The 13,040-nt window shown below is 37.8% G+C and overlaps 1 protein-coding gene across 2 annotated transcripts in view; it reads left to right on the top strand.

The window, feature by feature from the left end:
• alkal1 (ALK and LTK ligand 1) overlaps positions 1 to 12,699 on the top strand; it is a 52,831-nt gene extending 40,132 nt beyond the window's left edge. For both annotated transcript variants that reach the window (XM_043688319.1, XM_043688320.1), the window contains exons 4-5: positions 2,503 to 2,577; positions 11,601 to 12,699. In XM_043688319.1, the coding sequence (XP_043544254.1) occupies positions 2,503 to 2,567 (65 nt within the window). In that variant the 3' untranslated portion in view covers positions 2,568 to 2,577; positions 11,601 to 12,699. The remainder of the gene's footprint in view (positions 1 to 2,502; positions 2,578 to 11,600) is intronic.
• Positions 12,700 to 13,040: the final 341 nt, after the last annotated feature.

The following is a 13,040-nucleotide window of genomic DNA, read 5'->3' as shown; positions in this document are numbered from 1 at the left end:
ACTCTTTGAAAGTGGAGTCGCAGGTAGAAAGGATAGTGAAGAAGGCATTTGGTATGCTTTCTTTTGGTCAGAGTATTGAGTACAGTAGTTGGGAGGTCATGTTGCAGCTGTACAAGGCATTGGTTAGGCCACTGTTGGAATATTGCATGCAATTCTGGTCCCATTCCTATTGGAAAGATGTTGTGAAACTTGAAAGGGTTCAGAAAAGATTTACAAGGATGTTGCCAGGATTGGAGGATTGAGTTGTAGGGAGAGGCTGAACAGGTTGGGGCTGTTTTCCCTGGAGCGTCGGAGGCTGAGGGATGACCTTATAGAGGTTTACAAAATTATGAGGGGCATGGATAGGGTAAATAGACAAAGTCTTTTCCCTGGGTTCGGGGAATACAGAACTAGAGGACATAGGTTTAGGGTGAGAGGGAAAAGATATAAAAGAGAACTACGGGGCAACTTTTTCACACAGAGGGTGGTATGTGTATGGAATGAGCTGCCAGGGGAAGTGGTGGAAGCTGTACAATTGGAACATTTGGATGGGTACATGAATAGGAAGAGTTTGGAGGAATATGGGCCGGGTGCTGGCAGATGGGACTAGATTGGGTTGGACCGAAGGGTCTATTCCCAGGCTGTACATCTCTTTGACTCTAATTGAAATTAGTTAACTCTCGGGCAGCGCAGATTTTCAGTATCCTAACCCACTAACCTTAAAGTGACTGAGAAGGTCATTTCAAAATGTTTGGATCATACTTATGCTTTCTTTTGTGTGGAGCCAGAAAGAGTAAGAGTGCTCCATCTGGCATTTCAAAATACTTTAACCAACGCCAGACTCCCTTGCCAATTCTTTTCCTCCCATCTGAAGATCTACCAGACAGATGAAGACAGAATTGGCTGGAATTTGCCAGTTTCAATAACAAGTTACACTACACATGAGTGTTTACAGTTATTGAGTCATAGAGATATACAGCATGGAAACAGACCCTTCTGTCCACTCACCCATGCTGACCAGATAACCTGAATTAATCTAGTCCCATTTGCCAACATTTGGCCCATATCCTTCTAAACCCTTCTCATTCATATATCCATCCAGATGCCCATAGGTCCATCTGATCAAGGTCTCATTGTGATATGAGGAATCTTCTTCACTGTCTACTACACCAGCAATTTTAGTGTCATCTGCCTCCTATGTCCATGTCCAAATCATTTATATAAATGACAAAATTCTCATGTTTCATGATTTTAGATTGGACTTCAGGCTGACACCTTTGTGTGCATCATATAATTTCTGCTGGAAATAAGGTGTAAGTTGCATTTCCTTCATGATCGTTGAAAAAGAACTTTTGCCGATTTAATATTATAATAATAACCACACTTAAAAATTACTTCATTTAAAAAACAATCTGGGACATTCTGAGCGTATGAAAGTTATTACATAAATATCTTGTTTTCAAATTTAAAAGGCCTTAATCCATTGACATTAATTTTTAAAAATATTCTGTTTTGCATTCTGTTCATTAATTTAGAGGGTCGGTTAACTTAGCCTCATTCCTGATGAAGGGCTGTTGCCCGAAAGGTCAATTCTCCTCGTCAGATGCTGCCTGACCAGCTGTGTATTTCCAGCACTACTCTCTCGACTCTGATCTTTAGCATCTGTAGTCCTCACTTTCTCTTAGTTGGCTGGACAACTAGTTTGCAAGGTAGAATGCTGCCAATAGCATGGATTCAATTCCCAGACTGGCTGAAATTACTATGAAGGATTATCTTCAACTTTTCCCCTCACCTGAGGTGTAGTGACCTTAGAGAGCAGCCCTGTGGTCTAGTAAGACTATGGTGACTTTATGTTTAAGATAGTTTATTCAACTAAAAATTCTCAGTCTCTTCCCATTAACATGCATTTTTTTCTTTCACGTGCTTAATTATTTATTCAATACCCTTTGAAAAGCCCCATTTACTTTGACTCCACAACCCTTTCTGATACAGCATTTCAGACTATAACCATTTGTTATATAAAAATGTTTTTCTTCATGTTGTTTACGGTTCTTTGTAAAGCACTACAAATTGATGTCCATTCTCTGGTGCTTAAACACTCTGCAAATAGGAAAAGTATCTCCTCATGTATTTTATCTAAATTCCTCATGAGTTTGAACATTTTGTTTAAATTTCCTCACAACGTTCAGTTCTCAACAGAATATGACCACAGTTTATTCAATCCATACTTGTAACTGACATCCCTCATATCTGGAACATTCTTGGAAATTTTTCTACACCCTTTCTTCTTTATTCTCTTCCTAAAATGTGGTGTCTGGAATTGGACGCAAAATATTAGATGACAAAAAACCAATATTGAAGATTATTCATAACTTCTTAGCTTTCTGGACCAGGCTCAGTTTTACATTAAATTTTAGCAACTGATTAAAAATGTTCAAGAATTCCACTAGATTTTGAATAAAATTGTTCATAGAAGTAATTGCTGTCTAAGTAATTAAAATTTCATGCTGTGTTTTGTTTCAGACTATAAAAGATGTGCAAGGTTGCTAACAAGATTAGCTATGAGCCCATTGTGTGCACAACACTGAATATTGCCACGTAAGTATATATGTATACTATGATCTTAGCTATAAGTGTTGAAATTCCCTGATTCTGTCATGTAAACCCAGTAAACCTGGAATCCTAATGATGGGCAAAGCTGCTGGAATATTCAGAGATATTGGGGGTGTTAATTTGAAAAACTCTGAAAGGTTGTAAATTTACTATATTTTATTTTGGATACGGACTAGATCAGTATTCTCCCTGAAGGATAAGCACTAGTGTCACTGTAGAATGACTCTCTAGATACGTAGACAGATCTTTCAACATGGAAGAGTCACCTCTTTGCCTTGAGAATTTCTCATGAATCAATTCTAACAAATCACTTATGACCATAGATCAAATTAAATGGACTAAGTCTAGCAGATTCAATCAGGGAATCTCTGGTAACAAAGAACCAGAAATCTACTCTTTTGCCTAATCATGTATTTGTGACAACATACCTTATTCAGAGACTAATTGTAACGCAGTAAAGTTCCGTGTTTGCAGATGACAGACAGTATAGTTCAACTGATTCAGATTCAGATTGCCGCTTTTGTCCTGAAAAAATTTAGACCTAAAGTAAATTTTCTAATACAGTTGTAATGAATTGGTATATATTTTAAAAATGGAATTAATCCTACCATTATTACATTAGCTGTAGTTGCTGTTATCAGAATAGCTTCTGGGAATCAAATTGTCAACCATAACTGTTAGGATAGACTAATGTTATGTTTCATTTTGTAATGGTCCTATACAATCCACTAACATTTGACTGAACAGTTTTTCAAGTATGGCATGGATATTAAAGATGTTAATTTGATCATATGTTAAGCATACCAAATGCTTTCTTCACCCTATCCACAAACCCTACCCTTCAAATTAAGCAGTGGGTTAATAGACCATAAGAAAAGTAAACCACAAATGGCAGACATTAGGACTAAGAAACTGCTGGTTCTGATTAGTTAACAGTTTCTGAGATCCAGTCATAATGTCATACCACTACCTGCTATGAATGGCATGTTTTCCAAAAGTGCACTTAGGAACGTTTGGCCATGTAAAATGATTGTATTCCAAATTGGTCTGCCATAGGAATTTTATGTGCTCTTTGAAATGTCTTCCTAGGATATTTGGGCAGTACCACTATCAGATAAACAACTATCCATTCCTCATCAGGTCAGTAAGGGTGTCCCACTTCCTCAGTAGAAGTCTGTTTTTCATAAATTAACACTCTGGATCTCTTCCAGTCTCCGTCTTGATGTAAGCTGACTATGTTAACCTGCTAACTCTGGATCTGCTTTCTAAACCCCAGTTAACAAAGACAGACGAAACATTTTTTTGCAAATTATCCCCATCCCTAAAAATAGTTTCAACAATTCTAGTATATGGCTTCACCGGAGGTTCACTGATGATGTTACCTTGAATAGTGACAAATTGTCTGTGAACAGCTGACCAGCTCAGCAGGCAAGTCAACAACCTCAAAACCTAATTCTAGTATCTGCTTATGGCATTGTTTCAATCTCTGATTTTTAAAATTTATTCATGGATGAGGACTTTGCTGGCCTGGCCAGCATTTATTGCCCATTCCTAATTGCCCAGAGGGCAGTTAAGAGTCAACCCACATTGCTGTGTGTCTGGAGTTAAATGTAGGTCAGACCAGTTAAGGATGGCAGTTTCCTTCCCTTAAGGACATGAGTGAACCAAATGGGTTTTTTTTAACAATTAACAATATATTCATGCCATCATTAAACTCTTAATTCCAGATATTTATTAAATTCAAATTTCATCATCTACCATGGTGAGATTCAAACCCAGGTTTCGAGAACATTACCTGGGTCTCTGGATTAATAGTCCAACAATAATACGATTAGGCCATTACTGGGGTCAACATGAGCCATGGAAATATACTTGGAATGCATTCCTGTAACTATGCCATCTCTTATCATTCAAACTTACCATGGATACAGATTAAGCTATAACCTTCACTCCAGCCAAATCAGTCAACTCCATCCATGGGTGACTTCTTAACAACCATTGTGTTGTCACTATTCTGCACAGCATGTCACATTCTAATTTTAATTTATACAATGGAACTGATATATACTTTCCACTTCCATCTACTGCCACTACAATACATTCTCTGGAGAAAAGATTATATATTTCTCCACAGAAGAGTTTGAGTAGCTCCCACGACCCTTAAAATTGTATGAGCTTAGTAGTGTCATTTGAACAAGAAGGACGTGCTCTCCCTTTTGATAAAAAATACTCTTCATATCTCTCATCTACCCTACTCGCCTCACTAGCACTCTTAGCAGTTCTTACATCCAATTTTCTTTTTTCCACCTAGAATGAGAAGGTGGCAGGTATTTCAAGACATGAATGTAAATAGCTCAGTATTGATTGGGCAGTGCAGAGGGCATACAAGGATAGTGATGTCAGAGTTGGGGGTGAATGACAGCAGGTGAAAGGCAATTCAAGGCACAATGCAAGGAAAATGGTTGACCTTTGAAAACCTTTGACTTCTTTGACTTCCCCCCACCCCTTCCATCCTGTCCACAGCCCTCACCCTTCAAACTAAGCAGTGCGTTAATAGACCATAAGAAAAGTCAACCATGAATAGCAGTCATTAGGACTAAGAATCTGTTAGCTCTGATTAGTTGACAATTTCTGAGATCTGATCATAGTGTCAATGCTTATGACTCAGCAACCTTAGTTCATTTGTTAGCTCTTCATGAGCAGATTAGCAGGTGACATGGTGAGCCACCTGAAACATCCACAGTTTACATTAGAAATATTGTGTGCAGTTCTGGTCGCCACACTACCTGAAGTTCATGGATGCCTTGGAGAGGGCGCAGAGAAGGTTTATCAGGATGTTGCCTGGTCCTGGAGGGTTACAGTTATGGAGAAAGGTTGGATAAACTTGAATGACTGGAAAAATGAAGGCTGAGGACCGACCTGATAGAACTTAACAAAATTGTGAGAGGTGCAGATAGGATGGATAGTCAGTCTTTTTTTTCCAAGGTTGGAAAGGTCAACTACAACAGTGCAAAGATTCAAGGTGAGAAGGGGAATATTTAAGGGAGAGGTGCAGGGAGAAGTCTTCACACACAGAGTGGTGAGTGCCTGGAATTCACTGCTAGTAGAGGTGGTGGAAGCAGGCACATTAGCAATGCTTAATGTGTATCCTGATTGACCCATACATGTGAGGTGAACCGAGGGATAGATACAGTGCATAGGCAATAAGTAGTGGGTCTAAGTAAGGATTAGAAATTGGAGCAGGCTTGGTGGGCTGAAGGGCTTTTTTCCTGTGCTGTATTGTTTTCTTTGTCTTTGTTTGGTGAGTTACCTCATCAGCGTGAACACTGTGTTAGTGACCATCCAACATGCTCATTCCTACACTCACACAAAATAGAAAATGCCATCCCTCCCCTCTCCATGTAGCATACTTTTGCAACAAGTAAGTAATTGCATGGATCCAATACACTACATCTTGTTTACTCTGTATGACTCTTTTCATTTGACCAGAACATGGCTACAAACTGGACCATGTAAACTCCCAAAAGAACCTACACATTTAGAAGGCATAAATTGCAGTGCACACATTCTGTAATGTGCTCATATCCAAATTCACTCTGCAATCTAATATTCCAGGAGTTACTGAGCAGAAGAGCATCAAGCAGACAAATCACTGAGCAGGGAACCATGAGAGAAAAATATGTGACAACATAGAAGATTTTGATATACTACTTCTCCCTATATCAGAACACTGTAGGCAGAACACTGTGAGCAGAATTCTGTAGGCATTGCAGAGTGTTAACTTTGAAGTAATTGGTTTGGGTATGGTGGGAAGTTAAGTCCAAAGAAAACACTGGGAATCAGGTTTCAACACCCCAAGTTACACTCTTGACTTGATTGTGTCAGGCTGTTTGTAATCACCTTGGAAGAATAAAATACTACCAGCAAAACTAGCATCATTTACAAAATACCATGCAAGAAAAGGATACAAAAACACCAACTAGCCATCAAAAGACACAACCCACTATCACTAGTTTCCATACATACAGACAAAGAAGGACACCACTTTGCCTGGGACAATGAACACATCATAGGACAAGCGAACAAAGACATGCACAAGAATTCATAGAGGCCTGGCATTCTGACTGGAACTCCATCAATAAACACATCGATTTAGACCCCATTTACTTTACCTTGAAAAAAAAAGAACTGGAAATGACGTCACCCACCTTAAGAAACCAGGACCTATAAATAGAGAGGCAGGAAGTTCCACCAGCTCTTCACTGGAGACTCTCACTGATGATGTTACCTAGTATGGTGACAAAACGTCTTCAAGCTCTGCAAGCTAACTTATACCAGATCATCAACTTGAGCAACAAGTCTTCACAAAAATCGCAAGTAAAATTATTTATTAACAAGGGAGTTGCTTAATTGGAATGACATTTTAACATCAATGTAAATTTCACATGGCATCCCAACTTTCTTAAAACGCATTGTTGAAAGCAAGGTGAGAATGTAGCAGCAAATGAGGGATTGATTTGAATGCATTTTCATAGTGCACTAAATATTTCAGTACTTGCAATTGCTTTCATTGCCAATAGGTGTTAACAGTTTATTCAATATTTTTGGAGAGCTTACTTTCTGTAGTTCATGAGGTTTTCTGAATCACAGCAAAGTGGGTGTACTTCCTCGGCTACTTAAGAGCCTAATTTGGACCCTCAGCGAAGAGCAATCGGATCAACACTAGACACAGCAGCAACAGCATCAGTTGCTCTTGAGAAGTTTGCAGCAGTAAAGAACAGAGAGCTGAAGCTCACAAGAGGCACTATCCATATTCACAACCAACAGTTCAAAAGTCAAGGCTTAAGTTCTTTTGATTTGTTAAAACAACAGTGCTTCCAAAGGCACAATGTTAGCTGGTGAGCAGCTATATAGAAAAAGACCTACTCCCTGCTGGACTTGACTACACATTACCAATGTTTGTCAAAATCTGCAACATCTCCAACTTTTTAACCTCTGGACCCTTCCAAGGTATGCTGGAGACACATCCAGGTCTCGTGAAAGCACCCACAGTACTTAAAAGTTTATTATCCCACATATCCCATTATTTGAACTTTGTGATAGCACCAGTTCAAATGCACTGGTTTGTGTCTGACTAGCCTTCAATAAGAGCTTTCAATTTTGGGAAAAAAAGTGCCTTTTCCTTTATGCAGGTAGATACAAAATTCCTGGGAAGCTGCCATGATGCTTTTATGCTTAGGCAGATCAATCCCACTGGCATCCTGAACCTGCACATGTTAATAGAATTGGCTGTAAGGAAACCAGGGATACATTATGTTGCTTCAAACTTGAAGAAAAACACCCATGATAAATCTGACCAATGAATTGCAGCAGTATCATGTTCCTATTGGATGGGTGATTGAACAAGTTATTAGCATACTTAAGATACTACATGACAATAGATCTGAAGTAGGTTTAGTGCACAAAGTGGTTGGTCCCAGACAATGGTATTCATTCCTTTTTGACTTCTCAATGGTGGGGTACAAGAACAGAGGAAATGCAAAGCAGGAGGTATTTTGAGAGCAGGAGGTGTTTTGAGAGCATCTCTCTGCCCTGAACCTCAGTGATGAATAATATGTTAGTAATTTCAGCTTTACTCAGTACGACCATGTTAAAAGATATCACCATTGCAGCTGCCAATGCATAACTTTGGCCTACTGTCAGCAACATAAACAATGATCCTCAGTTAGTGCAGCATTATGATTTAAGGATTGCTTTAAGGATTTTCCCTCTATTATCTTGTTTTAATTTGAAGCAATGAGTTATTGCTGGTAATTTTAAAAGTTAACAATATTTAGCACATTTACAACATTTGGCAGTTGATTGATTTAATGAAGGCTTACCTGAGGCAGAGTGGAAAGAAGTATGTGTGTAACATAAATCAGATGGACTGAACAGTCTTATTTCTGTGTCGTTAACTCTCTGCCATCTTTTGAAGGTATTTTCCAAAGAATTTCTAGTAGCTGCACAACAGAGGCTATCAGACCATTATGTTACACATTTGCTTTGGATGTGTCTTTTCTTGGCAGGGATTAGGAAAGACATGCTTGAAAATAAGGTTTCCACACCACCCCTGGGAAGGCTACCGTGGTGATTACAGCTCTGAGGAAAGTTCTGGCCAAGGTTTTACATGAATAAATGTTATCTTCCTGTGTTCTCACAGAATTACAATGATGTAACTATGATTTTCCAGATTACAAAAAAATGTCTATGATAATATTGCAAAAATAATGTATAGTAGTGTAATAGAAAAAAGACCACACCCTAAAAATGATGCTGCAATAAGCATGGTTATATTAGTAGTATGAGTTTCTCTAATGTTTTATCCCCTGGCCCTGAATTGAGACGTTTCTGTCTATGGTGTTACTGAGCAAACAATAGTAGAACTGAAAAAGTTTACAGAAATTAAATCTTGAGGAATAAACACAGGACTGCAAACAGCATGTCAATGATTTCAAAGTTACGACCAATTTTAAATATATTTTTCTCAAAGGCAAATTTATGACCATTCAAAGAACTGACAGCCAATATCTCTCTTCTCTCACTTTTTTCTGTTTACTCAGAGCTTATCTATGAACTCACCTAATATCAAAGCTCGCAGATTTTGTGATGACCGTGAATGGTGATCCTGAGAACAATATGCAGCTCATTTGTTTTACACTTTTGAGACCTAAAGACAAATATGTCCGAACTATAATCTTTCAGAGTTCCCTGGATTTAGGAGTTGCACCTCAGGGGATTAGAAATTTGTTCATTTCATTTTTCTCTTTAAGAATGTTGACAGCATGAAACCAGGGAATACAGACCAGTTAGCCTGACATCTCTGGTTGGTGAAATTGTTGGAGTCCATAATCAAAGATAAGGAACCTCATAAAATTTCAGTTAATTAGGGAGAGTCAGCATGGATTCATGAAGGGTAGGTCATGCCTAAAAAGTCTCATTGAATTTTTTGAAGTGGTAACAGAGGTGGTGGACAGAGGTAAATTTATATGTACTTCTAGAAGCCTTTAGATAAGGATAGATCGGGGTATTTTTAGAAGGCACAAAGTTAAATTCAGTGGATCGCAAATGAGATTTGAGGGTTCAGATGCATATCTCTTTAAAATGCCACGAACAGATGTGAAAATAGTCATGAAAGTTAAAAGAATGCTGGCATTCATATTTAAAGGCTGGAATATAAGAATGCAGACATTATGCTGCAGTTATACAAAACCATAATTAGACCCATTTCGAGTTCTGTGAGCAGATCTGTATAACATACCTTAGGAAGAATGTCTTTTGGCCCAGGGAAGAGCTTGGCGCAGGTTTAAAAGGATTATACCTGGACTTCAGGAGTTAAGTTATGAAGAGAGATTAGACAAATCAAGCTTTTATTATCAAGAATTTAGAAAGTCATTTGGTGATCTCATTAAGGTTTTTAAGGATATAAACAGGGAAAAAAACAGGGCAGATAAAGACGAATTATTTTCACTAGTTGAAAATTGTAGAACCTGGGGGCATAGTCTGGGAATTAGGACCAGGCCATTCAAAAGAGATGTTAGAAAACACTTCTACATGCAAAGAGTAGTGGAGATTTGGAAATCTCTTCCTTAAACAGCAGCCAATACTAAATCAACAGTTAAGTTTAAATTTGAAATTGACAAAACTTTTATTAAGCAATCAAAACAAGGGATATGGGCCCAAATGGAGTTATGCCACAGATCAACCAAGGTCTCATTGAATGGCAATGCAGGCTCAGGTCCTGAATGACCTACTTCTATTCTTACATTTCTAATATCCAGTAACCCTCAGACATTCAGACTTGGGTGTCGTTATTGGCTTGTGACCCAATCTTTGCTGCCTTCCTGTGCAAATCCAGTTTATATTCATTAGTCCCTTTCTACTCTGGTCCATCCTTCATAATTTTCAATACTTCTATTATATCAGATATAAGTCTCTACTTTAATGAAGGCCATTGGATTAGTTGATTGATATAATCTGTTTGATCAGTATCTCAATTCTATCTACCCACTTAAGCTCCTTACCAGAACAGTTAGTTGGAATATAGTATGGAAAGGAAGAATGAGAGGAGAAAGATTTAAAAGGGGACCAAAGGGGCAACTTTTTCACAAAGAGGGTGGTGCATGTACAGAATGAGCTGCCAGAGAAAGTGGTGGAGGCTGGTGTAATTACTGCATTTAATAGGCATCTGGATGGGTACATGAATAGGAAGGGTTTAGAAGGATATTGGTCAAGTGCTGACAAATGGGATTGGATTAATTTAGGATATCTGGTCATCATGGATGAGTTTATTGAAGGGTCAAGATTAGAGTGGTGCTAGAAATGCACAGCAGGTCGGGCAGCATCTGAGGAGCAGGTAAAATTGACGTTTCGGGCAAAAGCCCTTCATCACTCTGATCTCCAGCATCTGCAGTACCCACTTCTGCCGAGTTTATTGAAGGGTCTGTTTCCATGCTGTGCATCTCTCTGACTCCATGAATTCGATGAAAAGAGAATAGTCAGTACTCTTGTCACAGAAGGTTTATGAATTAATTGACCAATAAGTTGTTCTCCAATAAAGCTCTTAGATAATACAGAAGCTTGAGGGGAAGATGATGGAAAGAAATAAAACAAACAAAAGAATTTGCAAGTATTGTAGATGATGAAAAAACATGGCAGAGGAAACATTAAAAAAAGGGCATGTGAATAGAAAAAAGAAAAACAGATGGAATTATAGCATAGGAAATATTGGCAAAATATATTAGTTACTAGATGATCCAGTTTCATCTCCAATTGGTTTCCAACTCTGAATAGCAAGATGGCTAGCTCAGAAATCCCACCAGCACTGTGTTCAGAGATCCCAACTAAGTTAACATTTTGGTGCTACTTTATAAAAAAAGGCAGTGCAATAAATGCATGCACAGGTTACGCAAATTAAAAATATGTAACTAGTGTTACACCCTAAATTGTTGATTTTCATTTTCTTGCAGACGAAATCATTGAAGATGGAAATGTGATTTGCCTAGGAAGTGCCTTGAGAATTTCCCAAGATGGATTTGAATTATCGCTGATGTTGTTTTGGTTTACAGCATTGTTTATTAAAGTACTAAATGCTTTTTATTTTCATATTTGTGCAAAAACATTCCACTTTTCATGTTAATTAAACATATCTTGATTTATAATATTATCACATAGAATTCAAATAAACCAATTATTTATTGAAATACTTTGTATTTAATGATCTGCACTGATGAGCTATTGTAATCAATTACAGAAAATCTCTGTGATATGAAGTGGTAGCCTTTATAGGTTCTCATTTTATTGTTGTGGCTTAAAACATGCCAGCAGTAGATCAAGGCTGTGAAGTTCCAGTGTCAGCAGTTATTTTAACAGAAGTGCCAAATAAACAGCAGTATTCGAATTAGAGAGAGTGGTAAAATTATGGAGATATAAATCATTCTTCCATTCTTCCTTGTGTAGTAAAGAGATTTATGAGATTCTCAAAGCTTCTTTAGATCAACTGAAATGAAGGCACAGTAGTTACCATAGTAAAAGTTTAATGCATGAAGACATGTTCTCTTTATACACTCCCCAGTTGATGTCAATGGTTTATCCCTTTTCAGTGACTTGTCTTCATGCTGCTAATTTAAAACATTCCTCACAGCTGGTAGTCAGTGTTTGATTATTGTATTTTAAATTTTTTTGCAATTTTGAATCAGCTAAGATGTTGTGCTGATTTTGTTTTACGACAATTTATGTCATTGTATTTAACTCTACAATTTTGCTTAGACTTGTTTTCATTATTTGCACTGATCTTGAATGCAATGCAATTCACCTTCAATAGGAGTGTAAAATAATCATTATTCCTTACAAAAAGTAACAAACAATATTGGTATGTTATTTTAGTTCTAAAGTTCTTTTGCAATGTACTGCACATTGAGAATTTAAGCTCAAACTATGCTTTGGAGTCATATCCTGTAGCTATTATGAATTACCAATGGTTCTGGCACTCATGTAAAATGTTGCAAATAATGTAGATAATGCAAAGACTGGAATACTACAGAGCAATTTATGGAATAAATTATAGAAATAATGAAAAATGCTTTCTGGTATTCTATACTTGTGCCATGTTTTCTATGTAGTATTTAAGTCTGCACACGTATGGTGATCAAAAGGTACTCTGAATGCCTAACTTGCGAGTTTTGATATCAACTTTGAGTCCTGGGAGGAGTTTGCCCAGGATCTTGCATCTGATACAACTGAGCAAGCCACTTTCGGAAACAAGCATACATCAGAGACTCTGAGGGCCAGAGGTTTGGATTCAAGTCCCAACTGCTCCAGAGATGTATCACAAGATCTCTGAATAGGATATTTAAAAAAATATCCATATCAAAACTGCAGAGAGGGGAGGCCCCATACCAGCAATTCAT

The sequence above is a fragment of the Chiloscyllium plagiosum genome, chromosome 4, assembly GCF_004010195.1.
Source record: "Chiloscyllium plagiosum isolate BGI_BamShark_2017 chromosome 4, ASM401019v2, whole genome shotgun sequence".
NCBI lineage: Eukaryota > Metazoa > Chordata > Chondrichthyes > Orectolobiformes > Hemiscylliidae > Chiloscyllium > Chiloscyllium plagiosum.
The sequence above is the reverse complement of the archived record's forward strand: the minus strand, read 5'-3'. Positions and strand labels throughout refer to the sequence as shown.